The sequence below is a fragment of the Scyliorhinus torazame genome, chromosome 11 (assembly GCF_047496885.1).
Source record: "Scyliorhinus torazame isolate Kashiwa2021f chromosome 11, sScyTor2.1, whole genome shotgun sequence".
Lineage (NCBI taxonomy): Eukaryota > Metazoa > Chordata > Chondrichthyes > Carcharhiniformes > Scyliorhinidae > Scyliorhinus > Scyliorhinus torazame.
Genome location: NC_092717.1, coordinates 48052255 through 48066777, shown reverse-complemented (window position 1 = coordinate 48066777; position 14523 = coordinate 48052255). Strand labels below are relative to the sequence as shown.

Genomic DNA, 14523 nt, shown 5'->3' with positions numbered 1-14523 from the left:
AACTGGTCTCCTCTTGGGACAGTATGATTCAATAATTTTGAATGAATTCAGACCAGGGTATACGGTTCCAATAATTTATTTTACCATTCGTCACCATTACAATGTAGTATTGTTATAATTTTAGGCTTATTTTAAACACTTCTTATAGGTTGTTATAACTCCACTAAGACAATAATACTGCTGTGGAAGACTGAAAGGGAATAAAAGCTGCTGTATTTATTTACAATTCACTTTCAAAATCTGTAAACATTCAGACTACATCCTAACAAAATTACAGAACATTAGGCAGAAACAGAGAGAACTGATGCTCTGCATTTTTCACATTTAGCATAAATAAACTTAGTCCACAAAATTAATATGCCTTTCTCAACTGTAGCAGCAAGCTGTCTGCCATCAGTCCAAAATTTTAAATTTGGAAATAAACTATACACAACTAAAACTAAAGCCAATAAAATTAACTGGCTTGTGTTCATTTCTGTCACGATTCAAAGTGCCAAAGCAACTGACCAGTCCACTTCTCTAAACTGAGGAACAATACAGTTTTTACTTTAATTTACAGGGTCATATACAATGTACCTGAACAGCTGGATTTTCACATGAAGAAAATCACTTTCACACCCATAACAGGAATATTTTCAGAAAACACAATCAGGTTCAGACTTGATTAAATACAGGGACAACCTTTGTATTCTTAAACTATTCAGTTAATCTCGGGCTAGCTGTAACAATTACAGGAATGATTGTTGCCTAAGAAGGTTGTTTGAGATCACATGACGGTAATCTGCAAATTCCACAAGTCTACAGAGCTATCTTACCATCTACTGTACCTATAGCTATTCTATTTTAGGATGGTGTTAGCTATACTCACAACATACACCCACTGACAGACAGCACAACTATGTTATGTGCTTGGGCGTTTGGTGTACTATGAAGCTAAACAGTAGGATAAATATATGACCAATAAATACTGTATATGCTTCATCACTTTTGCAAGAAGCTACATTGGCATAAAAAAACCTGCAAAATTCTGTTGACATTTATCCAGCAATGCACACAGCAACATTTCTACTTTCATTATTTTTGCCACAAAACTGCCTTAAGTCCTTTAAGATGGCTGAACATGTGAAACATACTTAGCTGGTTTTTTCAGCTAACCCAAAATGTGACCGCACCTATCCCAAACCTGCAGCAGCAACATCAGTGACAGTATTACCCAGATATTTTCTTCCAACAGATCACAAGTAGATAACATTTGAGCCATTTCAGCGAGAATATTATAATGATTTTGGACTCCATTTCAATGCAAATCCAGGGTTCAGTTTGATGTCACTGGGTTTGTTATGAATTGACTTCATATAGCCAACAGGTTGGTGCGTAACACATCTAACTTTAACACACATTTGTTATTTGTAGCTGCAACATTTATTCTTTGATCGTGCTCAGATATAATGCAATTTTGCCGTAGTGATTTGTTAACAAAGGTGGTTGGGGTGCTCTCCTGAAGGTAGGAACAAAAACGAAAAATGCTGCCTTTTTGATTTACCTAGATTCAACTTCGCTACTGATACTTGGTCAGGTTTGGGGCCTTACATCTGAGACAGTGAATTTCTTCAGTGTTTACGTAAAGATCTTCTTTTCACTCAAAAGCCCATATTTCAATGTCCTGTACATAGAAGTCTTCCTTTTTTGAAAGGATGCAATTGTCAAATGTTTTACATGAGTGGCTGCGCCCATGGTATAGATCCCCATCCAACCACAATCCAATTTCTCCTCTGTAAACAATGCAAACAATTAGTTGGATGGGAACAATAAGCAGAGATATATTAATAATAGTTCAAACAATTGTTTTATCATCCTTTACAACCTTTCAATGCAAGGCGGACTCGGATCCAGACCGAAGAAAGAGAACCCCCGATCGGCTGTGCACCTGAGCCTTAACCCTTGCGCATTAATGGCCTGTCCGCCTATAAGGCCCCCTCTGGTCTCCCATCCGCCTGCCCCCGACCAGAGCGGCCCTGGACTGAGTCCGCAGCCGCCACACGTGCATTCCGACCGTCTTTGGAGGTTAGATCCACGCTGTCGGGAACTCGGCCAGTCGGGAGCGTAGGATTGCTGAGCGGGCCCCTGGCAATGGCTCCCCCGGCGGCGACGCCGATTTTTGGTGCCCGGAGAATCACCAAACCGGTGCCGGGCCCAATTATGGCATCAAACTGGATTTTTCACCCCGGCGCCGGCCGTGATTTCAGCGTCGGGCTGCGGAAAATCCAGCCCCAGATTTTTCTAGTCTATATATTCCATTTAGTTATATCTGGGGAACTCTGTCCAATGATTTGCACACCCTGCACTATGTGGTAAATTCAAGATGCCTCTGATCATCTGAATGTTCTGGATATGCAGGTGTAGCCTCTGGCTGGAGTAACTTGAGCTCAGTGTTTGGGGCTTGTGCGGCACTTGTGGTCACTAATTTGCATTCATGAGTCTGAGAGATTCGTAGATAGCACATTTCAGGTTCTGGTCACCACATCCCCACATTATGGGAAGGATGTGATTGCCCTGGGGAGGGTGCAAAGGGGATTGCCTGAGCTGGAAGGTCTGAGCTATGAGGAAAGATTGGATAGGCCGGGGCTGTTTTCCCTTGGAGCAGCAACGGTTGAGAGGGGACTAGATAGACGTGTATAAGATTATGAGGGGCATACATAGGATGGATAGGAAGGCACTTGTTCCATTAGTAGAGGGGGTCAATAACCATGGGACATAGTTTTAAGGTAAGAGTTAGAATGCCAAGAGGGGAGTGGAGGAGAATTTGTTTCACCTAGAGGGGGGTGGGAGTCTGGAACTCGCTGCATGAAAGGGTGGTTGAGTCAGAAACTCTCATAACATTTAAGAAGTATTTGGACATTCACATTTTCTGCCATAATTTCAAAGGTCATAGGTCAAGCACTGGATAAAGGGAATAGTGTAGCCAGATCTTTATTGACCGGTGAGGACACAATGGGCTGAATGGCCTTCTCTTATGCTACAAACTGCTTTGAATCAATGTAAAATCTAACAGAATCAAAATCATCTCCCCATGACATCCAATGGCATTATCCTGGGAGTTACCACTGACCAGAAATTGAACTGGATCAACCATACTGTGGCTGCAAGAGCAGATCAGAGGCTAGTAATTCTGTGGTGAGTAACGCACTCCAGATTCCCAGAAGGCTACAAGGCACAACTCAGAAGTGTAAAAGAAATTCTCCATTAGTCTGGAGTGAAGCTTCAAATACACTCCAGAAGCTCAATACCATCCAAGACAAAGCAGTCTGCTTGATTGGCACCCTATCAACCATCTTAAATATTCAGTCTCTTCACCACCGATAAACAATAGCTGTAAGTGTATCCCATCTACAATATGTAGTTATTAAGGCTCCTTTGAGAGCACCTTCTAAACCTGGACCTCTACCACTTAGGAGGACAAGGTATCAGATTCATGGGAACACCACTGCCTGCAAGTTCCCTCTGTAAACCCCTAACGTCTTAAGTTGGAAGGGGCTGTTTAGCACAGGACTAAATCGATAAGGGTAATGCGTTTGATGCCGTCTATATTGACTTTAGCAAGGATTTTGATAAGATCCCTCATGGCAGACTGGTCAAGAAAGTGAGGGCCATGGGATCCAAGGTAAAGTGTTACACTGCTGCCAATTTGGCTGAGAGGCAGGAAGCAGAGGGCGATGATAGAGGGATGTTTCTGTGACTGAATGTCTCTTTGCAGTGAGGTTCCAGAAGGCTCAGTGCGGATATCTTGCCATTTGTGATGTACATTAATGATTTGGACTTAAATGTAGGGGTATGACCAAGAAGTTCATGGTTAATGTGAAAATTGGTAGGTTAATAAATAGTGAGAATAGCCATAGCTTGCAGGAGGATATCAATGGACTGGTCAGGTGGGCAAAGCAGTGGCAAATGGAATTCAATCCTAAAAAATGTGAGGGAATACATTTGGGGAGGACTAACAAAGCAAAGGATTACATTATGAATGGTAGGACCCTGTAAAGTACTGAAGATCATAGGGACCTTGGAGTGCATATCCACGGATTTCTGAAGGTGGCAGTGCAGCTAGATGGGCGGTCAAGAAGGCACATGGGATACTTGTACTCCTTGCCTCAACTACTAAAGGCAAGAGCAGGGAGATCTTACTGGAACTGTATAAAACGCTGGTTAGGCCACAAATGGAGTCGCACCCCATTCGGCGCTTTTATATCAAAACTCTTTTACTGTTTCTGAGGATGTGGTTTAAAGAATGCTCTTTGCCACAAGTTTTTTTGCTTTCTGGCGACCCTTAGGTCGCTATTCCCACATGCTATTTACATCTTCAAACACTTGGGTGAAATGATTTGCTGCTGGACGGAGAAATTGTCTGCCCACTCAGCGCATCGGCCACACAGGCTGCAAGACTGCTCGCACTGTGACAGTATTTCTTTTTCGGATGTCGTCCCCAAAAATATTTGGTTTAAAAAAAAATGAGGGAGTCACATATGGTGACAATTCTAATGGGCAATTGATTATAAAAGGAGAGACAGACAGACATACAAGATATTAAACAAGGTAATAGCAGATATTATGCTTGAGACTACAAGATATACAAAACACAAGACAGAGGAAGACCAAGAGAAAAATGAAGACTGACATAATGACCTACATTTGGATCATCGTGGGATCACTACAGTTGCGCGCGGAAGCGACCCCCTGACAGGCCGTGAATGTATCCCATCACTGCCATACACCACACCCAGAAACAGTCACTGGCACACCAACCTGGTGCGACAACCTCATAAAATGGTATTCCCTTTCATACATCGTGGAAGCCCCATTAGTGATAGCTATACTCTGCAGTGTCATCCAGACACTGAGACTTCAAAAATGGTGAAGGAAAGCCTCCTGCACTCCAGTATACACACCTAGACCCCATATTTTCGGGCTCCAGCAAACCCCCCACTCTCACTAAATAAAGTGCATCGACTATTTTTTTTGTTTTGTTCTAATAAAAGGATTTGAATTTTCTGTACTTGACCGCCAAGATACAGAGAAATGTAACGCTGCTTCTGTATAGTTTTATACTGTTTCTAAATTCCTTTTATTGGCTAAACAGCCTGAATACAGTTTAGAGGAAGATAGTTAGAAGTTCCCGTGTTTGAAGAAAGAAATGTAATGCATGCTTGAATGTTATAGTGCCCCGTAGGATTTTATAATGATATGATATAAATAAAAGCAATTTAGGTAAAGGTTCAAATCCATAGGACAGAGTAGGATAGAACCTGTCCTTGATTGCGGGTGCTCGATTTAGGCAGAGAACGAGGAAGATTCAGTAATGTGATCCTTCACGCTTTGCGTTGAGGATCATAAGGAGGGAGTGTAGCCATCTGGGATGGGCACTTTCAGCATATAAAATGGACACTCGCAGAGCATACAGGGAAAAATGGATAATGCAAAGTAACAAGCAGGCACAAAGCCTGAATGTGTATTTAGAAGACAGACTGCAGACAGAAACAAAACTCTTGGCTGATTTGCACATTGATGACCCATCTCCAATAAACAAAAGACTAGTGCTCAGTTAGCCGATACCGTCCCAGACATTCCGGCGCCACTACCTCAGCAAGAAGATATCAACGGCCACTTAGGACATGCCCAGCCATCAGGGCACCGCCCCTTTATTGGCTCAGATCGATGGCGGTGATCGAGAAGCTGCCCAATTGATTGAGAACAAGTTTAAGGCCCGCCTAAAAGCGCGCGAACCTGCCCCCCCCCCCCCCCCTCCCCGAGTATAAGAAGGAACCCCGCCATGTGTGCGCTCTCTTGGATTCGGCTCTCAACTGGAGAGACCCCTCCACCTGCACCACCAGAAGCAAGTTCAGGTTCAACGCTCGCTAACAGGCGGACGACCATAGCTACACTCCTGCTACCTCTTCGGACCCAACAGCCTCAGATCCGAACAACGACCAGTGTTCCTCTGACCTAAGCAGGTACCCGAAGTTAAGTATAGGTGTTAGTGATAGACATAGTTTAGCCTGTAGTGTTGTTGTGCATGAGTAACCCACACTGTGTGTAAATAAAGTACCTTTGACTTTGAACTAACTAACTGGTGTATTGGCGCTTTGATCGATATTCGGTTGAACCTTGTGGCGGTATCAAGAGATACCTGGCGACTCTGAAAGCTTTTCAGATTTAAGATTAAGAAAGGCAACCTTATTAACCGCCATATTTATACCCACTAAAAAATAGCAACAGTACCCATCCAGAAGAAAGGACATTCCTCTATTTATCTCTTTTGTCTTTTCAAGACATGATGATTTCAATAAACTCACACCTTCCAAATTCCCTTGCAACAGGGTAGTGATAATGTGGATTTCAACATCCCCGACATTAACTTGGGTAGTCATAGCTTGAAAGGTTTAAAGAGAGCAGAATTCTTAAAATGTGTCCTGAAGAATTTAGGCCAATACATAGAAGGTTCCACAAGAGGGACAGTCCTGGACTTAATTTTAGTAACGAAGATGGGCAAGGGTCAGTGGGGGAGCATTTTGCAGATCATAACTCCTGACAGTGTCAGGATGCCCAGGCGCAAGTGCGAGGATACCAGGTGCCAGAGGACTAACCTGCCCTATCCTGGGCCACCCTGGGAGGCCACCCCCCCCCCCCCCCCCGCTCTCCAAGGTGCCATCACGACTGGTCCACGTTCGTGTGGACCAGTACTCAACGGCACCCTGGCGAGATCTCGCAGGCAAGGCTGGTGAATCCCAGGCGGCGGGTGAATCCAGGTAGCATATATTTAAATATGAGCATCTAGATCTCACCCAGCGAGAGCGAGATCCAGATCGTGACGCCTCGCGCGGTTCCGTTAAATCTCATGAGAAATTGCAAGATTCTCGAACCTCGCGATTTTCAACAGCCTCGTCCCGACACCAGGTCAGGCACGATGAGACCCCTGAATCTTGTCCAATATGTGTGTGGAGCCAGAGGACGTAGATAGGGTTCTAAATGAATACTTTGTTTTGGTGTTCACTAGTGAAAGAGAGGATGTGGGTCTAAAAATCAAAAGGACTGTGATAAACCGTCCGCCTTCGAGGGGATTACAAGCCAACAGCAAAGAAGGCCTCTCGCTTGGACGGATACTCAATGCCACGCATGGAAGACCTCCATGCAAAGCTGGCTGGAGAACACTTTTCTAAACTTGACATGGGTTACGCATACCTCCAAATGGAGCTAGCCGTGGCATCCAGAAGGTTTGTGACCATTAATACACATTGGGACCTCTACAAATATACAAGGCTGCCATTTGGGATGTATTTGGCTTATGCTACTTTTCAGAGAGTCATGGAGAGCATCCCCCAAGGACTTCCACGGGTAGCGGTTCACTTGGATAACATCCTGGTCACCGGAGCCACCAAAAAGGAGCATTTGAGCAACTTAGGGAAAGTCTTCCGGTGGTTTTCCGAGGCAGGCATCTGCCTGAAGAGGAGCAAATGCGTTTACACGCGAAAGAAGTCACACACTTATGATGCTGGGTCGTTCAGGTGGCTTGCACCCGATGGATGAAGAGGTACGGCTGATCAAATAAGCACCATATCCGAGAACACAACTGAATTGCAGTTGTTCTTACGACCCGTCGATTATTATTGGAAATTCATCCTAAACTTGGTGATCGTCTTAGAACCAGATTGGGCATGGAGGATGTCGCACAAAGAGGTGTTCGCCAAGGTGAAGCAGCGACTGTCGTCATCAGGCTTGTTTACCCAATACTACCCCTCAAGGCTTCTTCTGGTCAAGGAAAACATGCCCGTGGAGCTGCGGGTCTTTGAGGCCAAGCAGCAAGAGTTAGGCTTGGAGGACCGAATCCTCCTGTGGGGAACCCATGTTCTGATTCAGAGTCGGGGCAGGCAGTCTATACTTCAGGACCTGCACCATGGACACCCGGGTGTGTTGAAGATGAACATGCTCACCAGGAGCTATGTTTGGATGGCAACATAGAGCTGTTGGCACAGCAACGCACATGTCAGGAACATCAGAAGCTCCCACCAGTCACACCCTGCACCCATGGGAATGGCCGGGCCAACCTTGGATACGCTTGAATGCAGACTTCATCGGACCCATTCAAGGCTCAATGCTCTTGCTGATAGTGGACGATTCACAACTTCGAAGGTTCCCATTGAGAAGCTAAGCCTCTTTTTTAGTACCCAAGGCAATCTGGAGATATTAGTCACGGGATCAGTGTAGACGGGGATGGCAAGTTTTTGTCGAGCTACCATATCATGCCATACATAGTGACTGGAGTTGCACCAGCGGAACTGCGGATGGGTCGGAGCATGAGAACCTGCCTTAGCCTGACGTTCCCAGATATTAATTGGAAAGTAGAACGGAGGCAAGATCTCCAGAGGTAGTACAGTAGCAGGACAGGGGGACACTGTATGTCTGGAACTTCAGAGACGGTGTCCGGTCGATATCAGGGACTGTGAAGGAACGGCCGGTGTAGTACAAGGTGAAAACATGAGAGCGGACGGTGTGAAAGCATGTGGGCCACCTCCAGAGCAGGGAGCCAGCTTCAGGACCAGCCCCACCGGATGAGCCGTCTTTTTGCCCCGCCTGGCTGATACCAAAGGGCCAACCACCCCCTAGGGGCCTAGGACAGATGCGCAAGGTGGAAGACTCAGGATCTGACATGGAGTCTCAAGCGTCCATAGTTTCGGACAGCGGCCTTACCAGGGAACGGTCACCAGCGACGCCCCCCAGATGATCAGCACGAAAACGATGTTCCCCAATGGGTTACACCCCACCCCTCTAACAGCCGGAGGTGCAACCATGGGCGACGTGGATCAGGAGGCTTCTTCTACCCTCTACGACAGGGGGACTTACGGACTTTGGGGGTGGGAGGGGGAGAAAAAAGAAATGTAACCCCCACGAGAATGACCTGATTTATCTCCCCATAGGCTCGTGGAATACGAGCTCCCCCGTAAAGGGGCAGAGGCCTAACATGTGGGGCTCATTAATTTTGCCAGATAAAAGCCTGCTCAGAAGGGACCTGGCATCTTCAGATGGTGACGGATTCGGCTCTCCGCTGCTCTGCTGTTTTACTGTGCTGGAAAATAAACTTTTTGGACTTACCTTTTTGGGACTCCTCGTGATTACTATAATACATTCCAAAAAAGATACATGGAAAATCCTGAACACAATACTCAGCATAACACAACACAAACCCCATCATATCTGGACAACCTACGGCGCAGGACGCCACATCTAAACTACCTACCTCCTTATAAACAAACACACCGACAGAGACAAACTCAAATCACCAGGGAGCAAAGTACAGGACCAGAACCAAGACACAAGGCTGCCACCAGGACAAAGACCTCTCCACCGATGCACAAACAAAGCAGAATCAAGGACAAAGTAGGATCAAAACCGGTGAGTAATCCCCAGGATCTTCCACGGGGACACCAACGGCTGAAGCACAAAACCCCACCACCTCAAACCCGCCGGAGCTACGGGAGGAAACCCGGCTGGTGGGGGGGGGGGGGGGGGGGGGGGGGGGGGGGGGGGGGATGGTCTTGCTGGGTATCACATGAACAGCAGATTAAAAAGGAATTACTAACAGTTATTAATTAATTGCGTACATTCGTTAAAACTGCTGCCGCACAGCGCCAGGGTTTAATACTGGCCTCGGGTGGCTGTCTGTGTCAAGTTTGCACTTTCTCCCTGTGTCTGCGTGGGTTTCCTCTGGGTACTCCAGTTTCTTCCCACAGTCCAAAGATGTGCAGGTTAGGTGGATTGGCTATGGTAAATTGCTCCTTAGTGGGGTTACAGGGATAGGTTCGGGGCATGGGCCTAGGTAGGGTGCGCTTTCCAAGAGTCGGTGCAGACTGGATAGGCCGAATGGCCTCATTCTGCACTGTAGCGATTCGAAGAAATATAATTCAGTATGCAGTGAGTCCTCACCAACATGACTATTGAAGTGACGTGGTCATTTTGAGTATTTGGTTACCTTTCCAATGGCTGTGAACTGTGTTTTAATGTTGCATTTTTTAAATATAAAGGAAACAGGACTTCTTTATCAGAATGTTTGTGCCCTGTAGACGTATCTTAAGTCCCCATTCTGATGGATTTGTGTCCAGTAGAGGTATCGTAAGTCCCCATTCTGATGGAGTAGAATTATTTTGAAATCGGGACATTTTCAGCAGAAGTGATGATCAATAGTTTTTGGAAGAAGTTACCTCATCGAGCAGTAAGAAACTGAATATCAATAGAAATTTAAAGGTCAGTCTGCAGCACTAATTGAAAAGCGAGAAGTACTCCAAGCATCAGCTATTTCATGATTTACAGCTCATCCATCACATTGCTCTTTGTAGGATGTACTGAGCTTCCAACGTAGCAATGTATAGGTTTACGTTCAATGTATACGTTCAGTGTACGAGGTGCTCGGAGGTCGGATTAGGGGCTATTAAATGTAGACATACAATTGCCAACTACTCTTTCAATGTCAGTGACAGCACTCATTTAAAATATGTTGTTTATGTAATTTTGGTTAAAGGTGCATCTAATTCTTTCCATTGATTACTGACAAGATTGCCTCTTAAATCTGAAAAAGCTCCCCATTTAATGTGCTATTAAAATAGATTTACCCTCCACCGCCGAATGCCAAGGAATCCATGTCTCCTTTTATGAAGAACATATTATCACCTGTCCATTTGAAGGTCTGAAAAAAAACAATAATTTCTTCACTTATTTTGTTGAAGCGCTTCTATAACTCTTGCACTATAACAATGATATAATAATGAAGTGCAATTAAACCTTCTTGCTAAAATATTTGTACTCAGCAGCTTGGCATTGTTTCTCCCAAGGAAATTACCTAGCTTTTAGAAGAAACACTAAACACATTTTATTAAAACGTGTTGATACTTCTATTTATAAAACACAACATTTAAAGAAAAATACAAACAGAAAAGAATCGTACAATGGTTACAGCACAGAAGGACGCCAGGTCTGTGCCAGCTTTCTGCAAGATAAATTCAGTTAGTTCTCATTCCACCATCTTTGTTCTGTTACCCTGTAAATTTTCCTCCTTAGACAATTATCTAATTCCCTTTCGAAAGCAGAATTGAATTGACCTCCACCACACTTTAAAATGGTGCATTCCAGATCCTAAGCACTCTGCCTCAAAAACGTTTTTCCTCATGTTACCTCTGTTTCCTTCACTTTAAATTGGTGTAATCTTGCTCTCAAGCCAGAAAGGAACTGTACTAATGGGAAGTTATTTTCTTTGTCCAGTTCTTAACGATTTTGAACACCTCTGTCAAACTTCCAATCAACCTTCAAACTTGGAGGATGTTACCAATTGACTGCAAAAGAATAGGCTAGCAGGACTTCCGGTGACGGCCATGGAAGAGTAGGTTGCACATTTGATAGTTCCCGCCTGTGACGGACCTTTGGACCTTTTGCCCCCGGATTTTATGAGATAAATTGGTGAAGAGTGAGACAGCGAGGTGAAATCCCCCTCCAGTGTATGGAGAATTGGACCAGAAATGGCCGTGTGAGAAGGTAAAGTCCCACAAGGAAGACGCGAGCAGAGCCGGCAACGCTGGAAAGCATGGCAGAGAGTAAGGACCGCGGGGAGACGGCACAGTGGTCGACGGAGCAGCTGGTGATGTTTTTTGAAGATTGCTTCGCCAAGCTGGACCCAATCAAGACTTTGATTGATCAAGTGGTGCAGAATCAAGAGACCCACGGACGAGCGATCCAGGAGGTGGAGAAAAAGGTGTCCGAGCATGAGGAATACATAACCATGTTGGAGGCCAAGGCGGAGTTGATGAATGGCCGCCAGAAAAGAATGCAGGAGAAGTTGGAGGACCTGGAGAACAGGTCCGGGAGGCAGAATCTGAAAATTATCGGCCTCCCTGAAGGCAGTGAGGGATCGGATGCGAGGGCCTATGTGACGAACATGCTGGAGACGTTGATGGGGGCTGAGGCGTTCCCTTGGCCCCTGGAAGTGGATAGTGCGCATAGAGCCCTCGCGAAGAAGCCCCGAGCCGCCGATGGCGATGGTGGTACATTTACACCGATTCCTGGACAAGGAACACATTCTGCGGTGGGCTAAGAAAGAACAGAGCAGCAAGTGGGAGAATTGTGAGCTGCGCATTTATCAGGACCTAGGCGCGAATTTGACCAAGAGGCGAGCTGGGTTTAATCGGGCAAAAACGGCCCTCTTTAAGAAGGGGGTGAAGTTCGTGACGGTGTACCCAGCCCGTCTGTGGGTCACACATGAGGAACGGGACTTCTACTTTGAAATACCAGACGATGTATGGACATTTATCAAAGAAAAAAGACTGGAGGTGAACTAAAAGACACTGAAGCCTTGGAGAGTACTGTAGTGGCGATTTGTTGTGCTAGGTTGTATAAGTAGTGTTATGTATAATAAGGGGCTGTTTTGATGGCTAAAGTTAACTTTGTCTTACAGGAAACTGGTTAGAGGGGGGTGGTTTCTAGGGCTTTTTTTTTCTTCTTCGGTGGTTGTTTTTCACAGTTTTTTCTGATGTTTGTTTACTGGGGAATGTGGTGCTTTGAAAATGTTTGTCCAAATGGGGGGAGAGGGGAGAGAACAATGGGGAGACAGACTGCTTGGTGCCATGCGCGGGCGCTATCAAGTCAGCTTGGGTCAGCTGACTCACAGAAGCACAGTGGAGGGGCGAGCAGGTGTTAAGCTGGAGCTTGATATGGGGGGGTTAGGTTTCTAGTGCTGTTGCTGGGGGGGGGGGGGGAGAGAAGAGCAAGGGGGGGGGGGGGGGAGCTGCTTTGCTGACAGGGGAGGAACTGTTATTAGGGGACAAATGGGAGGTCGGGGATGGCGGTGGTGGGAAAGAAAGCCCCCCAACCAGGCTGATTACATGTAACATTAGAGGAGGGTTGAATGGGCCGGTCAAGAGGGCTTGCGTGTTCGCGCATTTGAGGGGACTGAAGGCGGACGTCGCAATGTTACATGAGTCACACCTAAAGGTTATAGATCAGACTACATTGAGAAAGGGGTGTGTTGGCCAAGTATTCCACTCAGGGCTGGACTCAAAAGACCGGGGTGGGGGGGGGGGGGGGGGGGGCGATCTTTTTCAATAAACGAGTGGCATTCGAGGCAGGGAAAATCGTGTCAGACAAGGTGGGTAGGTACATAATGGAGAGTGGGAAGCTGGAGGGATGCGGGTGGTACTCGTGAACATATAGGCTCCGAATTGGGACGATGTGCAATTTGAGGCGGGTGTTAGGTAAGATCCCAGACTTCGAGTCACATAACCTGATTATGGGAGGAGATTTTAACACAAGTCATTGATCCGGAATTGGACCGGTAAAAATCCAGGACTGGGAGGAGGCCGGCCGCGGCAAAGGAATTGAAGGGGTTTATGGAGCAGATGGGTGGGTGGGGGGGGGGGGGGGGGGGGGGGGGGAGTAGACCCATGGAGGTTTGCATGGCCAAGGTCGAAGGACTTTTTTTTTTTCTCCCATGCCCACAAGTTATACTCTCGCATTGACTTTTTTGTTCTGAGAAGGGCGCTAATACCGGGGGTGGTGGATACTGAGTACTCGGCAATCGCAGTGTCGGATCATGCCTCACATTGGGTGGATCTATGGGTTAGTGTGGCGAGAGGACAATGCCCGCTGTGGAGGATGGATGTGGGATTGTTAGCGGACAAAGCGATCTGTGGGCAGGTGAACAAGTCCATCCAGAACTACCTGGAAATAAATGATACGGGGGAGGTCACTGCAGCGACGGTTTGGGAAGCTTTGAAGGCAGTGGTCAGAGGGGAATTAATCTCTATACGGGCCCACAGAGAAAAGGCAGAACAGGCTGAGAGGGAAAGGTTAGTTGAGGAGATACTCCAGGTGGACAGGAGATACTCGGAGGCTCCAGGCCGCGGGGCTACTGAGGGAGCGGCAGAGATTACAGGTTGGGCTGTTGACTACAGGGAAAACAGTGGAACAGTTGAGGAAGGCAAGGGGGACGATTTTACAGTAAATTATATGAGTCGGAAACCCCGGCGGGGGTGGAGGGGATGAGGCAGTTTTCATCAGTTGAGGTTCCCGAGGGTTGATAAGGATCTAGTGGTAGGGCTGGGAGCCCCAATTGAGATTGAGGAAATAATAGAGGGGCTGGAGGGCATGCAGTCGGGCAAGGCCACGGGGCCGGACCGCTACCCGGTGGAATTCTATAAGATGTTTTCAGAGATATTGAGCCCACTGCTGGTGAGGACATTTAATGAAGCACGAGAGAAGGGAGTCCTCCCCCCAACAATGTCGCAGGCCTCAATTTCACTTATTCTGAAACGGGAGAAGGATCTGGAGCAATGCGGGTCATACAGGCCAATTATTCTACTGAATGTGGACGCCAAACTGCTGGCTAAGATACTGGCCACAAGGATAGAGGATTGTGTTCCCGGGGGTGATAGGGGAAGATCAGATGGGAATTGTAAAGGGCAGGCAACTCGAGGCCAATGTTCAAAGGCTTTTAAA

The 14523-nt window shown here is 46.4% G+C and overlaps 1 protein-coding gene across 3 annotated transcripts in view; it reads right to left on the bottom strand.

The window, feature by feature from the left end:
• Positions 1–14523, bottom strand: part of oxr1a (oxidation resistance 1a) — a 704666-nt gene that overhangs the window by 14874 nt on the left and 675269 nt on the right. For 2 of the 3 annotated variants that reach the window (XM_072467219.1, XM_072467221.1), the window contains 2 exons: positions 10653–10726; positions 61–1772 (listed from right to left, as the gene is read on the bottom strand). In XM_072467219.1, coding sequence (XP_072323320.1) covers positions 1637–1772; positions 10653–10726 — 210 coding nt within the window. In that variant the 3' untranslated portion in view covers positions 61–1636. Of the gene's footprint in view, positions 1–60; positions 1773–10652; positions 10727–14523 lie in introns of those variants that run through there. The other variant, XM_072467220.1, reaches the window with a different exon arrangement.